General features: G+C 36.9%; 2 protein-coding genes across 4 annotated transcripts; both read left to right on the top strand.

Moving 5' to 3' along the window:
- The first annotated feature begins 466 nt into the window (after positions 1-466).
- LOC119990547 (guanylate-binding protein 4-like) lies at positions 467-8918 on the top strand. 2 transcript variants are annotated; one of them, XM_038836521.1, is made up of 17 exons: positions 467-815; positions 1995-2097; positions 2587-2656; positions 2782-2820; positions 2898-3015; positions 3145-3202; positions 3412-3476; positions 3637-3643; positions 3736-3796; positions 4158-4217; positions 4330-4349; positions 4436-4501; positions 5414-5569; positions 6366-6623; positions 7397-7609; positions 7953-8224; positions 8415-8918. In XM_038836521.1, exons 1-17 carry the CDS (start codon positions 727-729, stop codon positions 8542-8544), a joined length of 1785 nt encoding a protein of 594 aa, XP_038692449.1. In that variant the 5' UTR covers positions 467-726; the 3' UTR covers positions 8545-8918. The 2 variants fall into 2 exon arrangements, with proteins under 2 accessions (XP_038692449.1, XP_038692448.1); XM_038836520.1 differs by having other exon boundaries at positions 5402-5569.
- Positions 8919-9216: 298 nt separating this feature from the next.
- On the top strand, positions 9217-17184 carry LOC119990548 (histone acetyltransferase GCN5-like). 2 transcript variants are annotated; one of them, XM_038836523.1, is made up of 13 exons: positions 9217-10185; positions 10489-10553; positions 10731-10811; positions 11737-11808; positions 11964-12132; positions 12772-12815; positions 13116-13215; positions 13511-13579; positions 13677-13728; positions 13913-14031; positions 15510-15603; positions 16457-16598; positions 16691-17184. In XM_038836523.1, exons 1-13 carry the CDS (start codon positions 9535-9537, stop codon positions 16755-16757), a joined length of 1725 nt encoding a protein of 574 aa, XP_038692451.1. In that variant the 5' UTR covers positions 9217-9534; the 3' UTR covers positions 16758-17184. The 2 variants fall into 2 exon arrangements, with proteins under 2 accessions (XP_038692451.1, XP_038692450.1); XM_038836522.1 differs by having other exon boundaries at positions 9223-10185; positions 13674-13728.
- Positions 17185-17295: the final 111 nt, after the last annotated feature.

Genomic DNA, 17295 nt, shown 5'->3' with positions numbered 1-17295 from the left:
CAATTACACATTTACACTAGGGTACCGTCCAAGAGATACTTGGCCCAGCGGAGATGGATCTAAGATGCCATCAAGCTTAGGTATTAACAAGCTCACAAGTCTCACCGGGTTCAACAGATCCAAAGGTTTGGCTCAGTGCCAACTGTCAAGCCTACTATATCGAACCGACCATGCACTCACTAGCTGGAAGACCGAGTCTTCAATAGGATCTTGAGACCCACTCACCTCAACGGACCTCTATGGTAGGTTGATTCTGACCTTCCTCGAATCTTGGGATACACCCAACGGATCCCTGAATCTCACTATAAAATAGAACCTTGCGGTGTAAGAGTAAATCATCCAATTATGAGCATCATCGCTCCACGATGAACTCTCTTGTTCCGCATTATTATGCTTTTTTTTTTTTTTTTACGATTTTCAAAAAATTATAAATAGAATGAATGAGTTTTTGTGGATAAATAAATAAAAAAAAAACTGCGTAAGTATTCCTCCGCGTCTTTCCTCTGTAGATGCAAAAACTGTCTCCTCCCAAGTTTCCGAACGAATGAACGATTCCTAACGTACACTCGTCGTCATTGTCTTCTGAGATCCCATTCTTCTGCGTGTACTTCCAAATCAAGAAAAACCACTTTCGGCTTCTCCTCTCATGGTTTCCTTTCGTATAATAATCCGTCCTTGACTTTGCTGCATTGGGGAGGTAGCACGATCTTTCGGTGTTTTCCAATCATGGAGATTTCTTCTTGGTCTTTTTTTGTTTCGGTTCTCCTATGCTTTTTCGCAGCTGACTGTCTTTCGATCGACAATCTTCACCAAGCGTGAGTTTTTCAATTTCTGTAATCTTGTTCTGGTTTTGCAATTTTATAATTATAAGCTGATTGGATATGTTTTTCTCTCAAGTACCTCAAAATTTGATTCTCTTTCTCATGGTGAGTATCTGTTGATGCATGTTTTCTGAGATCTTGTTGACGCATTATAGGTTATTTGGTTCTTCGTACAACCAATTTGGTTTTACACATAAGCCAGTGGTTCTGTGGTTTGTAGGTATTTTTTAGACTGTAACAAGCTCCTTTTAGTATGTTCTTATAGAGGATACGTATATGTAATGAATATTGAATGGGAGCTAACAAGGGATAGTAATTGATACCCATGGTGGTCTCTAGGCCCACTCTTGGAGTTGCTAGTTTGACAATTTAGAGAAAACTGAACCGAGGATTCATCAGGAACATGACCTGGTACATTGTTGTGAAAGTAGTAATAGCTTTTCTGTCTCAGTTTCCGATTGGTTGTGATACTTAGTGTCTAACTTTGAGAGATTCACTAAGTTACGGAAAGTTTTAAGGAAGTAGTTTATCCTGTTTATTAAGGTGGTCAATATTAGTCAGCTTTGTTTTGTAAATATGTGCGGTCTTTGGACATTTCCATTTTAGGAATTGCTACCTGACATTGTTAGTCTTCTGAAGTTTAGTGCTGGGGAAAACAATTTCCCCCTTAAATGTCTTTATGCTGAAGACTTTGTTGGGCTATGTGGTTTCGCACCATGTATATCTTTCTTAAAATGTGGTTTTTGGCTCTTGCAGCTATTAGTAACTCTTCCGTAGTTCTGAGATTTGGCTGTTGCAGGCTTGCGGCAATATGTATAGATATGAGAAACATTTAACTTACCTTGCTGCAGGACTTGAGTTTTGATTATTTTCTATATGCTAGTTTGTCAATTTTAATGTCATGCATTACTTGCTAGTAACTTGTCTGTTTTTCTCATCAAATCATTCTCTTTGATAATTGATCACTCCATTCACTTGTTTCAAGATTGCTTTGTGATCTTAAAGCTGTTTTATGCTTATTGAGATTCTTTTCCTACCTTGATTCTTTCCATGGTTGAAAAGCCCAACCTGGCATATTTTTGTTTCTTCGTATGGCAGATTTTGTTTATTGCCTAGCACAGTTGATAATCATATCTTTATCATCTCATGGTTGTCTTTATTTTGTGGCTACAGTTTTCCTATTGTGGAACCTGATCCTGGTCATACAAAACTTCGTCTTTCACAGGAGGGCCTGGAAGCCTTAAGAAGGATAGCAACCCCAATTGCAGCTGTTGCTGTAAGCCTGAAATCCATTTTCAGGATCTAATAGAAAAATTTTCATTTGATTTGGTCAAAGTTTTTTATTTTGATTTAAGTTGTTCTCGTTATATTTAAAAATGACTGAAGTAGCTATGCATCATTAGTTCTTTATCTAAAGGCCAAATATTCTAATAATTCTATGTGCTGCTTCTTGATGAAGATTAGCCTGATGTTTAAGTGGATAGTGAGTTATGAAATCATTAGGAATTTGAATTTGATCAAAAAAAAATTCAGACATATCTCATGCAGTTGAATGCCTTTTGAATTATATTCAGACAGCAAGTACAAATTGCTCTTACTCTTTCCTGGCAATACGTGGCATGCATGGCTTATTTAGCATAAATACCATTGATTGGCTCTGTTGTCATATGTTTTCAAATATATTCTTGGAATTTTCATAACCTTGTGAAAAAATTAGCATCAATTTCTCTCATTTATAACTGTATCTTATGGTTCTAATAATCAGGTGATTGGTCCTTACCGCTCCGGCAAATCTTTTTTGCTTAATCAGCTTCTTTCGCTTTCTTGCAATGAAGGTGCCATCCTTACTAGATTTGTATATGCCTATATTTTCTTCAAAAGACTTCCTGCATTCAGTTTTTTTGAGTTTGGTTAATTAGGTTCTTTCAAAATAACCTTTTTGAGTAATTTTTCTCCTTAGGGTTTGGTGTTGGACATATGCGCGACACGAAAACAAAAGGTAGTATATAGATGACATCACAGAACTTGTGAAACTTTTTGTTTCAATATCTTCCATAACATCGTTGTTTCTTTCAGGGATTTGGGTTTGGGGAACCCCACAAGAAGTGGAGATTGATGGTTTAAAGACTTCTGTGTTTTACCTTGATACTGAGGGATTTGAAAGTGTGGGGAAGTCAAATGTATATGATGACCGGTAAATTGCTACTCATCATGCAATTCTTAATATTAAGCTTGTCGTTTGTTTCAAAAGAAAAAGAAGGTTGTCTTGCTGATTGTAGAATTTTGAATAACCACCCTTTCTGATTTTTGTTTGTTTGTTCAGGATATTTGCGCTGGCAACTGTTTTGAGTTCTGTTCTTATTTACAACTTGGCTGAAACGGTTTGTATTCTAACGTTTCCTCTGTTCAGGTTTTTTCTTTAAGAAGATTGTTTTCTTGAGTGATCACAGCAACTTGGTTTTTCTCTTAGTAAAATTATAAATTTTGTGCTGGGTCAACAGCTACTTGTTGTCAATTTTGCCTTTGACAATTTCCATGTTTCAGTTGATTTTTCTAGCAAAAATTATAAATTCGTCAATGATATGTGTAGATTCGTGAAGCTGACATATCTCGGCTGTCATTTGCTGTTGAGCTTGCTGAAGAATTTTATGGAAGGTTTGCTGTTTGTCCATGCTCTAAGTTCAGCACAATATATACATGCATAGTATTGAATGAAAAGCCTAATTAGGGGTTTTTTTTTATGCACTATGCATTTTACTAATTCTGCCTTCTCTTTTTTATTTGTATTGGTTGATAAACATTTCGTGGAGAACAGGGTGAAGGTAATTTGCAAGACACTGGAATGATTTTTTTCTTGTATATAATGATTTTCTTCTCATTACTGATACTTAGAGAATGTTTTCTTCTCTCGCAGGGGAAAGACGTTGCTTTTAAACCTGCAAAGCTTTTGTGGCTTATCCAGCGTGATTTTCTACGTGAGTTCACAATTCCTTACTAGGACATTTTTTTCGATGTAAGGTTGCTGTCAGACAGCTTTATAACAATCAGCATATGATCTACTTGTAAACATGATCCATTTAGTGCTGATAGCCTTAATGAACTGCATTACACATGATGTCATAGCAGGCAAAATGTTAACCCTTTTCAGACCCGTCTTATATTTTACACTTTTTACTACCCCTAAAAACTTTTCTTTAATCATTGAGTCTTCCTCCAGCTTCCAACTGAACGCATAACCTAGATGACAATGGATATGCTTTTTTAAAAGCTATTTGGGCATTTGTGATAAACTTTTGACATCTAGGAGTGAATTGACTTTATTTTGGTGATATGCAGAAGGGAATACTGTGCAAGAAATGGTGAATGAAGCTCTTCGCCATGTACCCAATAGAGAGGGTTTGTATTTTTTCCACAATTACTACGGTTAATAAGATATCAGTTTTCTTTGCTCTATCGTAATGCATCTTCAGAACTAATATTTGAAAGTGGGTGCTTGTTTTAATTGCAGGAAATAGAAACATTGATCAGGTATTTGTCATTTTGTTTAGTGTTGCTAGTTCTCAATGTGCTATTGTGAACCTCAGTCTAAAATATGTCTTTTGTTAATTCTTCAGGTTAACCAGATCCGGGACTCCCTGGCGGTTATGGGTGATAACAGTACTGCTTTTAGTTTACCTCAGGTATATTTTTTGTTTAGTGTATGCAATATGTCATAATGTCGTCAAATATTTCCCCTGTCCATCTTTTATGCTCAAATGTATGCCAGACCTAGATGTGTTACATGGACTCTTAATATCCAGGAAGTAGTCTTGTTGGACATTCTATGTCAGCATGTCTATTAAATTTGAGCCCGCTAGATATTTTCTTCCAGGACACTTTATATCTGTGAAATAGTCTTGTACTCTTGTGCATTGGTTGTATCACGTATGCCTACCAGATTTGTCTGAGGCACATTTAGGGTCCCTTAAATATTTGCCCAGCAAAATAACGACGGATCTCCTGGCTTGAAGCATTAGCATGTAACTATTACTAAGAAGCTCTATGCATGCGACCTCCAATCCGTTACAGTGCTTTTTGGATACTACCTTTCATGTGCTCAATACTTCTTCAATAGTTATCCTATTCTAAGATAAAACTTGTATTTTAATAGACATCTGACACTTAAAAAAATTAAGGTTAGGATATACTTTAATTACTGATGTAATATTATTTAGATAATTGTAGATATGTTTCTGAAGATGAGATAGAGTTTATGGCATATAACTAACCATACTGCAAGTAGGAACGTTTATTTGATCAAACTAAATTAATTTTCAACATTGATGTCCGAAAATTATATTTATTATTTCTCTTAGATATCTATGTTTTATCTTATTTATCAACATATCCCACAATTTTATTTCTTTCTTTCATATACGAGTTTTGTATCTCAAAGCCTTTTCCTGCTCCTCGTAGTTTTGTAATAGTTGCTAGTTGCACTTTGCTTTCATATTATTGTGCAGCTACTCAATTTCTGGAAAAGGGAATTGAATACTTTTGATTGCCTGTTTATCTGACACCCTGTGAATTTTAACTTTCAGCCTCATCTCCAGCGAACAAAGCTTTGTGAGATGGAGGATGGTGAACTTGATCAACTATATGTTAAGAAAAGGGATCAGTTGAAAGAACTTGTTGCCAGCATTATCCATCCGAAGATTGTTCAGGGGAAATTTATAAATGGAAAGGAGTTTGTAGCTTTCCTAGAGCAGGTACTTTTCATAATGTTGAGTCTTATGGTTAGATTTGTTTTTTATTAAGCATTTTGAGCCTTTATGTTTCAGTATCCTGGAATTTGTGTGAATTTGGTTACAACACCCATTTCCCATCTTCCTAAGGATTGGCAATGATTTCTCATCTCCCCTCATGTTAAATTGAAGGATTTTTTTTTATAAGTGCATAGCAGCAAGGATTGCTATGCATGGAGCACTTTTTAACCCTGCAGATGTTGTTAGTGTACGAATATATAAATAACGATGTTATTGGTTGGAGTTTTTGAAACTTTTTTTTATTTTTTATTATTATCATTGTTTTACATCAGTTCTGCCCTTTTTTTGCTAGTAATGAGCTCAATCTCTTTGCTTTTGTTAGTTTGTAGATATTGCTGCGTAGAACATTTTATCAGTTTTTAAGTGTCTTATTATGCTTTCAGAATATGGATTGTGGAATAACCATATTAGAGGTGGGAGAATATATGTCTCTTCTTTTTTTCTTTTGCTTTTTCCCAAAAAAGGTGAGTAGAGTTGGAAATACCTTTATGACATAGGTGGACATCATAGATGCCTACCTAAGAACAGGCCAGTGGTAACTCTGAATGAGATTTCTCATTTTGCCATGTATGGTTTGCTTGTATGTTACCCATCTATGCTCCTCTTAGTGCAGACGAAAACAGGATATTTTGGGGGAAAATGAGGGGAGGGCAAGGTTTGGCAGACGGAGATATATGCCATCTTTTCCGTAATGGTACATTTCCCTTATCTATATGCATTTTTGTTTTCTGATTTTCAGATTCTTGAAGCCTTGAATAAGGGAGAGATCCCCACAATGGGCTCCATTGTGGAGGTTTTCAACAAGGGGATTCTTGACCAGTGTTTGAAGCTATACAGTGAAAGGATGACAAGATTGGGTTTTCCCCTGCCAGAGCAATCTCTACAAGATATCCATGGAAGGTCTAGAGAGGGAGCTATGAAAATGTTTGATGAACAACACTTTGGTCATAGCCATGTGAAGAAATCAGTAATGCAACTAGATGAGGAAATAGACAAGGTACTGATAAGCGTTGCTTAGCAAAAAATATTGTTTGCTTTAATGGAAAAAAATTCATGTATGGGTTCTTGAAGTGTGGAGATCTGCCTAGTTTTTGTTCAGAATGATGAATCAATATATTGGCTGGAAGACTGAAAACACAAGCACGCGGAATGGTCATATTTCTTGTCTCCCAAAATTTTTTCATTGCTCCTTTAGTCTCAACTTGGAGCAAGTGAACCTTAGTTCCCATCACCCTCCCTCTTTTTTTTCTTTAATTATTTTTTTTTGTATATTGGGTCTCTCATCAAGAAAAGGAAAAAAAATAAAAGATTAGAACAAGAACTCTCAATATTTTAGCTCGTGCTTCTTTTGCTCATCACTGTCTGGAAAAATATGATTTTTTTAGCACTGAAGAATAAGATGTATTATTTCTTTCACTTAATATTGGTTTGCTGTGGGTGGCATAATTGATAAGGACTTGCTGATCCCCTGTTGCTACAAGTTGAAAATTTTATCACTGAAGCCTTGTCAGACACAATTTCCTCTTAAGGTTTTCCATTATAATGCTATTGGTAAATCAACTAGTTCATGGATGGCAGCTGGTGGAGCAGTAGTATGAGCTTTCTATGTTGCATGTATTAATCCCCTATTTAGTTGAGCCCCCAGGGCAAGATGCACCAGCAATAATCTAGTGTAACAACCTACAACTTCATGTTTTATGAGATCTCATGTATAAGTCTTTAAGTTTGCTATATCCTGAAATCTAATCCTGATCTGAAAATTTGATGCAGGTATATAAAAATGTAATTTTGGCCAATGAATATACATCCTCAAAGCTTTGTGAGGCACTATATACCGGATGCGAGGACAAAATGGACCACCTTCAAGTTCTTAGACTTCCTTCCATGGCGAAATTCAATGCAGGTTTCTTGCATTGCAATCAAAGTTTTGAACGGGAGTGTGTTGGGCCTGCTAAAGCAAATTATGAACATCGAATGATGAAGGTTTGGCATGGAAAACCTTTTGTTTTTCAGTGGTTGTGGGGATTTGATGATTTGAGTTAGATGATGGCTGTTGAGAAGCATTTGGACATGAACCTTCATACTTTTTTGTACCTTACCATCCTTTAGGGGGATTTAGTAACCTCAATCAGGATGCAGGTTTAGTAATCTAGTGAAATATGTTTCCAGAAATAGTTCCTCATACTCTGCTTTAAAGATTGAGTCCTTGATACTGGATCTTGGCATGTTAACTAACTTTGCTTTAAGTTGCTATGATTACATAAAGACTCCTTTTTTGTTTTACAATGCCTTGGTCATTCATTTTGATGCATTACTGTTTCTGCAGATGTTGGGGAAATCTCGATCATTATTTATCAAGGAGTACAACAACAGGCTCTTCAATTGGTTGGTGGCCTTTTCTCTTGTCATGGTGGTGATTGGCCGATTTGTCATAAAGTTCTTTTTGATTGAAGTCGGGGCATGGATACTTTTCATATTCTTAGAGACATACACAAGAATGTTTTGGACTGCAGAGTCTCTTTATTACAACCCAGTATGGCACATTATTGTAGGCACTTGGGAAACACTTGTTTACAGCCCCATCCTTGATTTGGACAGGTAATAGTGTGATTTTCCTCATTGCAACATCCCCTCCCATGAAAACAACACCCATATGACTGAAACTGTTATGGATCGGATGGTCAGGCTTGCGCAAACATGCTTTTGTACATATTTATTGTGAAGCAAGCTTATGAATATATTTTCCCGCGTAATTTTTACATTATTGATTGATTTTCATATGATGCAGATGGGCGATTCCCCTTGGTTTTATAGCAGCGGCATTGGTAATATACTGGCGGTGTTATGGGAGAAGGAAGCATGGCTCACATTGGAGTTTACCTCTGTACAACAATCACAAAGGTGGCCGATCAGACTAAATGAATTGTGACTTGTTCTCTGAAATTACGCATTCATTTGGTTCGACACTCTTGAGCGAGCTTTCCACTTTTTTTTTCACATACAAAGCCCGCCAATCAGTTTTCGAAAACACTACGTTCAGCCTGAAGATACAGGATCAGATGAAGATAGCGGCTTGGCCACACTAACACTTGTTTGTAACTAACTTATCAAAAGCCACTGGTTGTAACTATAGCAATTTCAGATGCTTTGTATTGAACTACAGAAGTTGGAAGAAGAATCTCATATCCTGAGAGATGTTCCTTGAAACAGCCATTAACGTATCTGTTTGACTGTAGTAACATCATTTGGAGCTTTCTAGAGTGGAGAAGAAAAGTGGCCAATTTTCACTCCAGTCGCCTTGAGCATTTTTTAGAATAATCACAGGAAAAGAGGGGGCGTGAGAGCAAGTATGACCACTTGAGGAGGAAGCCATGAAGGGTTTTATATGAGTTTATCCATCTCACGTTGTCTGGGTATGAAGCTATATAATGCTTTACACGGGCTAACCCATCCTTAAGTAACATGACGGATTTTAAAGTTGTGTGCGTGAAAGACGTCAAAATGAACAATGTTATGCTAACATGAAGGATTTTAAAGTTGTGGGATGCGAGAACACAGCAATCCATCCGTAAATCTTCAAAGAATCCAGGATGTGGGTGCGGGGCTTATCAAATAAAACAAATATTTTCTATATTAATGAGAGTTTTGTTGTCAAATATGAGCTTTATTTGTAGGTTTCATTGGCACTTGGAGAGTCTTGGGCCTTATAAAAGTTCTGGCGGTTTTATTGGCACTTGGAGTTCGTATCGGACTCGGACGTGCTGCCTAGATTTTGCCGAACTAACATAAACCACCCATATCTTTCCCGCTGTGAGATGTCCGGTGTTCCGTTTCTGTGCAAAAAAAATCTGCAAAAACCCTATCGGATCCCATTCCCAAATCTTCACACTCAGACAGATTAATCATTAATGGACCCTCACCCTCACTCGACGCATCTGACCGCACCGAATCGCTCCCGTAGCTCCCAGTCGCAGTCACCGTCTCACTCGGCCTCAGCTTCCGCGACGTCATCCCTCCACAAGCGCAAGTTGGCGGCGGCGGCGACGGCGACGGCAGCGGCATTTGACGACCATGCTCCTCCCTCCTCGTCATTCCATCCCTCGTCATTCTCCGCCGACACGCGCGATGGAGCTCTCACCTCCAATGATGACCTTGAAAGCATCTCTGCTCGCGGGGCCGACTCGGACTCCGATGCAGACGACTCAGACGCGGACGCAGTCGTTGACGATGACGACGAAGACTTTGATAACGACTCTTCTATGCGCACTTTTACTGCTGCTCGCCTAGAGGCAAACAACGCCGCTGGTTCCACCGCCATTACGGGCACCGTCTCGGCCAGGAACAAGAAGATCAAGACGGGGAGTTCTACGGTAAAGATCGAGCCCTCTGATGGCGCAAAGGACGGTGGGCCTACTGGGACGGGTGCATTGGGACCTGCTGGCACGGCAGGGAGCGCGGTAACAGGGATGATGGTGAAGGAAGACCCCACCAAGATATTCACAGAGAATTTGCAGACAAGTGGAGCTTACAGCGCTAGAGAAGAGACCTTGAAGATAGAGGTTAATGGTTCAATATGGTGTTATACCTAGTTGCTTTTATATCTTGATTCTTTTACGCAGAACAATGCAGCAATATTGAAAATTACATCGTTTATGTACTGTGTTTTTATAATGCTTCTACCTCGTATCTTTAGAAGGCATGACTTGATGACAAAGATGTGCCTTAGAAGATCAAATACTAGTTAACTTTTGTGGTAAAATTTTGTTACATCAACATAGTCTATCTGTGATTCTTTGTGTTATTTAGTTTTGTTGTTTCTGGCACTGAGTAATGGAAGTGATAATCAGTGGTTTTTTTTTCAGGAGGAAGCAGGAAGACTCAAGTTTGTATGCTGTTCAAATGATGGTATTGATGAACATATGATTTGGTATCAATTTCTATTTTCATTTTTATTATGTTCTGTATCTGTTCTGCTTCACAAAATATTCATATCACGTCTATGATGTGTTAGTACAGTTGTATATTTGTCACATGAATATAATTTGAGTGCTATGTGCACTGAAGTTGTTTTTATCCTTTTTCCAAAATGGTTTCTATCTCTCAGGTTGATTGGATTGAAGAATATATTTGGGAGGCAGCTACCTAACATGCCAAAGGTGTATATTGTCCGTCTTCTGATGGATAGGTAAACTTATGTTTAGGATTGAGCACTTTTGTGAATAAACCAAATTCTATCCATCCTTAATCAACGGATGTGTCATTATGCGCTAAAGCTTCCATTTCCATTCAAAATTTCTTGAGGTAAAAGCCAAAATGTAACCATTCCTCTGAAATATTCAGGTTGTGACATTGATAAAAACCAATTAATCGGAAGAGTTAGTGAGGTATTAGGGTATGCTGCTTACATTTAAGATTGTGTTGCAGTAGAAAGATATGGCAAATGGGAGCATAAGCATTGCAATAGTTTAATTTTTTTGACAATTGATGCTAGTGAGTAGTGGGTGAAAATGAAATAAAGGCTTTTAAGTAGATTCTCTAGTGTTTTTTAATGGATAAAGAGGTAGCTAAAATGCATCCTTATTAGTCTCTGGTGCCAGTGGTGTGATGATAGGTAAAATAACTTGGAGCAAAATTAATGTAAATAGCGACAAATTTGTCGATGCCTAGGAATTGCATTATTATAAGAGTGCAAGAGTTTGTTTGGACTTCTAAAAATTGTTATTGCTTGTATTGAAGTTGACATAATGCAAAATTAAAGGAAGAGAAGCAAAGAGGGAGACATGTAAACTTTAGTTTCTTACCAAGCGTTCTATAAGGCTTAGCAACTAAAATCTTTCAAGTTTGACATAGATGAGTATTTACTCATTGAAATTTATATACTAAAATCCACTTTAAGGAAAAAAACTCCCTTAATAAAAGTTTCATGGTTGCTAAATAAGTTGCAATGTATTATCTCAAACTTAATATAACGTTCTCATGTATAGTATAGGACATCAAACATCCTTTTGGAAAATTTCAAAACACCCTCATCAATTTAAACAATTTCTGTTTAATAAATAATGTTCTTGCTCTAAAAAGTATTCATAGATGCTTTTAATACTTACTCGCAGAAGCCATAAGTCTGTTATGGTTATCAGACGTAATCATGTTGTTGGTGGCATCACATATCGCCCATATGTCAGGTAATTCTTTCTTTCTTTCACTAAGCCATTTCCTTGATGAGTGAAGATTTTGTGTTTGGCGAATCTCAAGAATCTAAGTTAGTAAATGATGTATTTTTTCTTTGCATGAGACTTTTTTGCTGTACTTTAATAGCACACTTTTCTCCTATGAATAGCCAAAAGTTTGGGGAAATTGCTTTCTGTGCGATTACAGCCGATGAACAAGTAAAAGGTTACGGCACCAGACTGATGAATCACTTAAAACAGCATGCACGTGATGTTGATGGGCTAACACATTTTTTGACATACGCCGACAATAATGCTGTTGGCTATTTTATTAAACAGGTCCAATCATTTTTTTTGGCACTACTTTCTTCTGCTTTTTTGATTTCATTGGTTGGTAGCTTAAACTGGCAGTAAGCTGTCATTTTGCTTTAAATTTTTTCTGGATTCCATGAGGAAGACTATTAGTCTTGTTTAGGTGGATTGTTGTTCTTTATCCTTGAGAATATTTGATGTTTGCTAAAGTTTGGTTATTTGAGATAGAAGATTTTATTGGATCACTTAGATAATAGAATTTGGCTGCTTTTGGATGGATACTACATTCCAGCACCATTCTGAAACAAATGGAGAAAATATTATGTATAATAACCACACGCATACACTCACGCATTTGCTTGTGGCACCATTCTGAAACAAAAGGTGAGAGGTCTTGGATTCAAAATGATACTAGTGATTCACGAGTGACTACTAGTATCTAGGTTTTACTCTGCAATGGTTGGCCCAATGTTAAAATGTTTTGTGGTTTTTTTGTAGATAATTTAACTAAGTTAGTAACTTCTTGAACCGTTTAATGAAAACTCATTATCTCCTTCACCAATGTATTAAAAATTTAAATCTCTCTTTAAAATATTTTATGCCAACTGTTCTTTCTTGCAGCGTTGTGTTTGATTTTAAGTTTCCCATTGATCTAATTACTTGTAGGGTTTTACCAAGGAGATTTGTCTTGAGAGAGATCGATGGCATGGGTATTGTTCCTACACAACTTCTATCATAATTTAGATCTTGGGGTTCGTTGCTCCATATTGTATCGACCTCCATCCTATCGTTTTCTGGTTAATGCAATTATGCTTTGAGTAATTGTTATTGGAAATTTTCCAGTCGACCATTCATCTCTAGGATAGGGTTTATGGTGATGATTATTTAAAACTTCAATTTCTGCTTGAATTAGTTCACATTATATTTATGGGGACAGTAATGAATTTGTGAACTAATGGTTCTATCATATACCTTGCTCTTCTGCATTTTGTAATTCGTTGGAATTCCAGGTATATCAAGGACTACGATGGAGGTATCCTAATGGAGTGTAAGATTGATCCTAAGCTTCCGTATACTGATCTATCGACTATGATTCGCCGTCAGAGGCAGGTAAAGTTAGTTATGATCTGTTATTAGGCGACCTTTTTTCTTATGATTATTCCCTTAGTTGAGGTATTTCAATTTGTGTTTTTAGAATTATGGATATGATATAATTATGACATCACATGCCCGCTTTTACTCACTGCTTAAAAGCTTAGATAACAGCTATGATGATTGTTAATGGTAAGAGAGCTCAAAACAGTTGGAGACCTCTCTTATCTTTTCAAGTGAATTTGTTTCAATTTTGTCTGTGTTAGGTCATTTTTTATTCACATCTGTTATTTTTGTGATGTTTGTTTGCTAGGCAATCGATGAAAAGATAAGAGAGCTCTCCAACTGTCACATTGTTTACCCCGGAATTGATTTTCAGAAGGTAAATGGGATCAACATTTCAATATATGTGCTTGATTTGCTTTTATGCCTTCAACTCTAAACTTGATTATGATCAAGAACTTTGTTTAACTCAGAAGGAAGCTGGAATTCCTAAAAAAATCATCAAAGTTGAAGATATTCCGGGCTTGAGTGAGTACTAAACTTCCCTCCAGATTATTGCATGATTTAGTTCATCTCAGCTCTGCATCTGTACCAAAATTTTGTATTTTCTCTGTCATTTCTGTTGTGAATGGTTGAATCAGTATAATTTGACAAAAATGCAGTCATTAGATTCTCAGTGCTAATCAGAATTTTCTGCTTAATTTGATTATAGAGGAGGCTGGGTGGACTCCAGATCAATATGGTCACTCACGGTTTAGAAGTTTAAATGCTTCTACAGATAGTGGCACTAGTGTAAAACATTTGACAGCATTCATGCGCTCACTTATCAAGGCAAGTGCAAAATGTTGTTACTGTTTGTTTTATTTTTCTTCCAATGATTCTTAGTGGCTAAGTTTAATTGAGACTGCATTCGCAGGATCTACTTGTAGTTGCAAGTTTGGAATTTGATATAACTTAAAGAGTATGAAACCAAATATCTATAGTTTTCCTAAGAAACTGCCAAATATTGAAAATCAATTTTCTTCTTTCAAGTGTATGTTCATAACATGTGTGCTAGTTTTTCAGTTATCATCATCGCTTCTATCCCTAAAAATCTGGAGTTGGCCCTTTGAATCCGCTTTGAATTCACCATTCGTTCCTTTCTAGAGCTACTTTCTCGGTTAATTCCAAAGAATTCCTATCCACATCCTTTCTGGTTTCCCTCCTCTTCTTAGGGTCTTCTGCTTGGGATTTTTTTCACTCTTCCTACCATCTTAGACGGTTTTCTCTTTGAGATTAGATGCCACCCTTCCGGCCCTACTGTAGAACTTTCTATTTTTTTCCCCTAGTGTTGCCTTGCCACACATAATAATCTCTCTAAATTCATTCTTTGTCCCTTAATAGCCACCATTCCATAGTGGTGTGTTCCCTTGCAAGATATGAAGGTCGACTTAATTATTGCTTTCAATTTTACTGGAGAAAATGAGTTCCTTGTGTCTGATATGAAGCATTTTTAATGTCATTTTTTTTAGATTGATAAAAAGAATTCTCATTGATATTGTCAACTATGTCTTGTGAAACAAGAAAGTAAAATATATTGTAAGGTGATTGTGTCTAAAGACATTAATTAACATTTCTTTGTTTACATTTATCTCAACATTACTCTGGATTGCTGCTTCAGATTGGACAAATTGTGAGTTATTTTTTTTATAAGTTTCATTATTTTTTAGTAAGCATGGAAGGGATGTCTGTGAAGTCTTCTTTTCCTCACATTTCCTGATAAATGGGTAGCACTTACTCTTTTAGTACATAAAGGTTACCGGACTTCAGGTGTACCACACTCTTTTAGTGCATAAAGGTTATGGGACTTCAGGTGTAGGACTTGTTCTTTTAGTACATAAAGGTTACGGGACTTCGGGTATGCATGATATTTTGAATGTTTTATATTCTATTTGGATTCTATCTCTTGTTTTTTACTAATTAACTTTGGTTGCATGACTCGTAATTAATTTCTTTGTGCTTTTATCAGGAAAAAGAAATAATGGTACAAAATAATTGACAAAGTATACCAAATGCAAATATGGATTTAACCATTTCCCAACTTTTTTTGAATGCAAAAGAATATATATGCGCAAAAGTTATCAAGGGGATTGTTTGCATAAGAAACAAGTGGACTCATGTAATAATGTAATATGTGGTATCGGTTGTTTTTCACGTTATGTTTTTAGTTTATTTTTAATCTGATTTTACCAGTTGTATCCTTTGGAGAATGTGATTCTCTGTAGCATGGCAATTTTAGGGAATCTTAACACCTAAATCTGATTCACCAGGTAATGTTTGACCATGTTGATGCTTGGCCATTCAAGGAACCAGTTGATGCCCGGGATGTCCCTGATTATTACGACATCATAAAAGATCCTGTGGGTAAGTTGCTTTTCATCCCTTGGTACTGTTCATTGACAACATTATATTTTCTGTTAAAAAAAATAGGTCTGCATGGTGAGTCTATGGTTTTGGGAGGGGTTGGTGAGAGTTGGGTTTATGGATTTGAACACTTACTTAGGAGGAGGGGGTTGGGAGGGGTTCAAATTTTTAAAAGGTATACAATTACTGCTAAGATAAGGAACCCCTCCCAAGTCACAATTATGGGGGTTCAATTTTGGGCTGTTGAGGGGGGGTGGTTGGGGTTCTCACGAACCCCTCCATGTGGTTGCCAAACAAGGGTTGGGACTTGGGACCCAACCCTACAGTCCTACTCCCCTGACCCCTCCCAAAACCCCATCCATGCAGATCAATAATGGACACTAAGAAAGTGCATCCAATAAGATAATTTACAAAAGAGAAAGCAATACAGAGAGATGGAGAAAAAAAAAACGAAGTTTTAAGTTACATTGCGAGCCAACTTCAATTATATTCCTGCACATTGATTTTTTAAAATTCAGTAGGTTAGGTTGTTCATTTCCCCTACCATATTACTTTGCATCTTTTAGATGAAGAACTTCCTTTGGTCAATACCTAAATTATTTCTTGCTACAAGTTTGGAATGGGGTGATCTTAGTTACCATTCAGGTCCTACTTGTTCTTGGCATAGTGATAGCCTACTCCTTAAGTTGGAGTCCCCTCTCACACTAATAATAATAATAAACGGAACATGACTTATAGAGAAGAAAAAGGTCCATAGGAGGAATCTTTAGAGGATTTTGCCTTGTGCTGTTGTGCATACAATATCTCATGTTTGATGTTTTAATATGATTATATGCTTTACTGCTGCCTGCAGATTTGAAGACCATGTCCAAAAGGATAGAGTCAGAGCAGTATTACGTTACATTTGAGATGTTTATGGCAGATGTGAAGAGAATGTTTTCTAATGCGCGCACTTATAACTCTCCTGATACCATATATTATAAATGTGCAACCAGGCAAATTGATACATTACATGCCCTCGTCTTTTGTGTGATTTTTTTTTCCCCCTCAATTGTCTGTGTTTCTTACCTCAGACCTCTGCTGGCAGGCTGGAATCTCACTTCCAGAACAAAGTTCAGTCAGGAATCCAGTCGGGTGCCAAACTTCAGCAGTAACTAAATCATTGAGCATTTACTTAAGCTTGCCATTTCCCCCAGCCCCCGAGAGGAGATGATGGGCAAAAACCGATTGGGACGCTCTGCCTCCTGTGTGACTGATGTATACTGTGTACATTGCTTCTAATTAAACTGTGATTTTCAACACCCAGCGGCCAGCAGTTTATTTGTATAGGCAGACACCCAGCAGTTATTCCCAAGAATGATGGTGATTAGGAATGAGTTCCTATTCCTCGAATGCGAGCTAGTGTAAGTGCCTTTTGGTTGAGAATACTGTAGGCTGTTAATCAGGGATAATTACATGTTCTTAGGATTTGATTTTTTTTTCTTTTTTATTATTGTCGAAAAAAAATAGAATATTTAAGTGAAGAAAAGGAAATACTATTGTAATTTTTAACATAGCTATAATGTATTATCCCTTGGGATACGCACTTTTATGTTTAGATTGGCAAGATACGTATCTAGGATTCAGGTCATCCTGTTGAGCTCTTACCAATAAAAATGCATGTGGTATTTACATGAAAGTGGCCGAGGGCCT

The sequence above is a fragment of the Tripterygium wilfordii genome, chromosome 22, assembly GCF_013401445.1.
Source record: "Tripterygium wilfordii isolate XIE 37 chromosome 22, ASM1340144v1, whole genome shotgun sequence".
NCBI lineage: Eukaryota > Viridiplantae > Streptophyta > Magnoliopsida > Celastrales > Celastraceae > Tripterygium > Tripterygium wilfordii.
The sequence above is the reverse complement of the archived record's forward strand: the minus strand, read 5'-3'. Positions and strand labels throughout refer to the sequence as shown.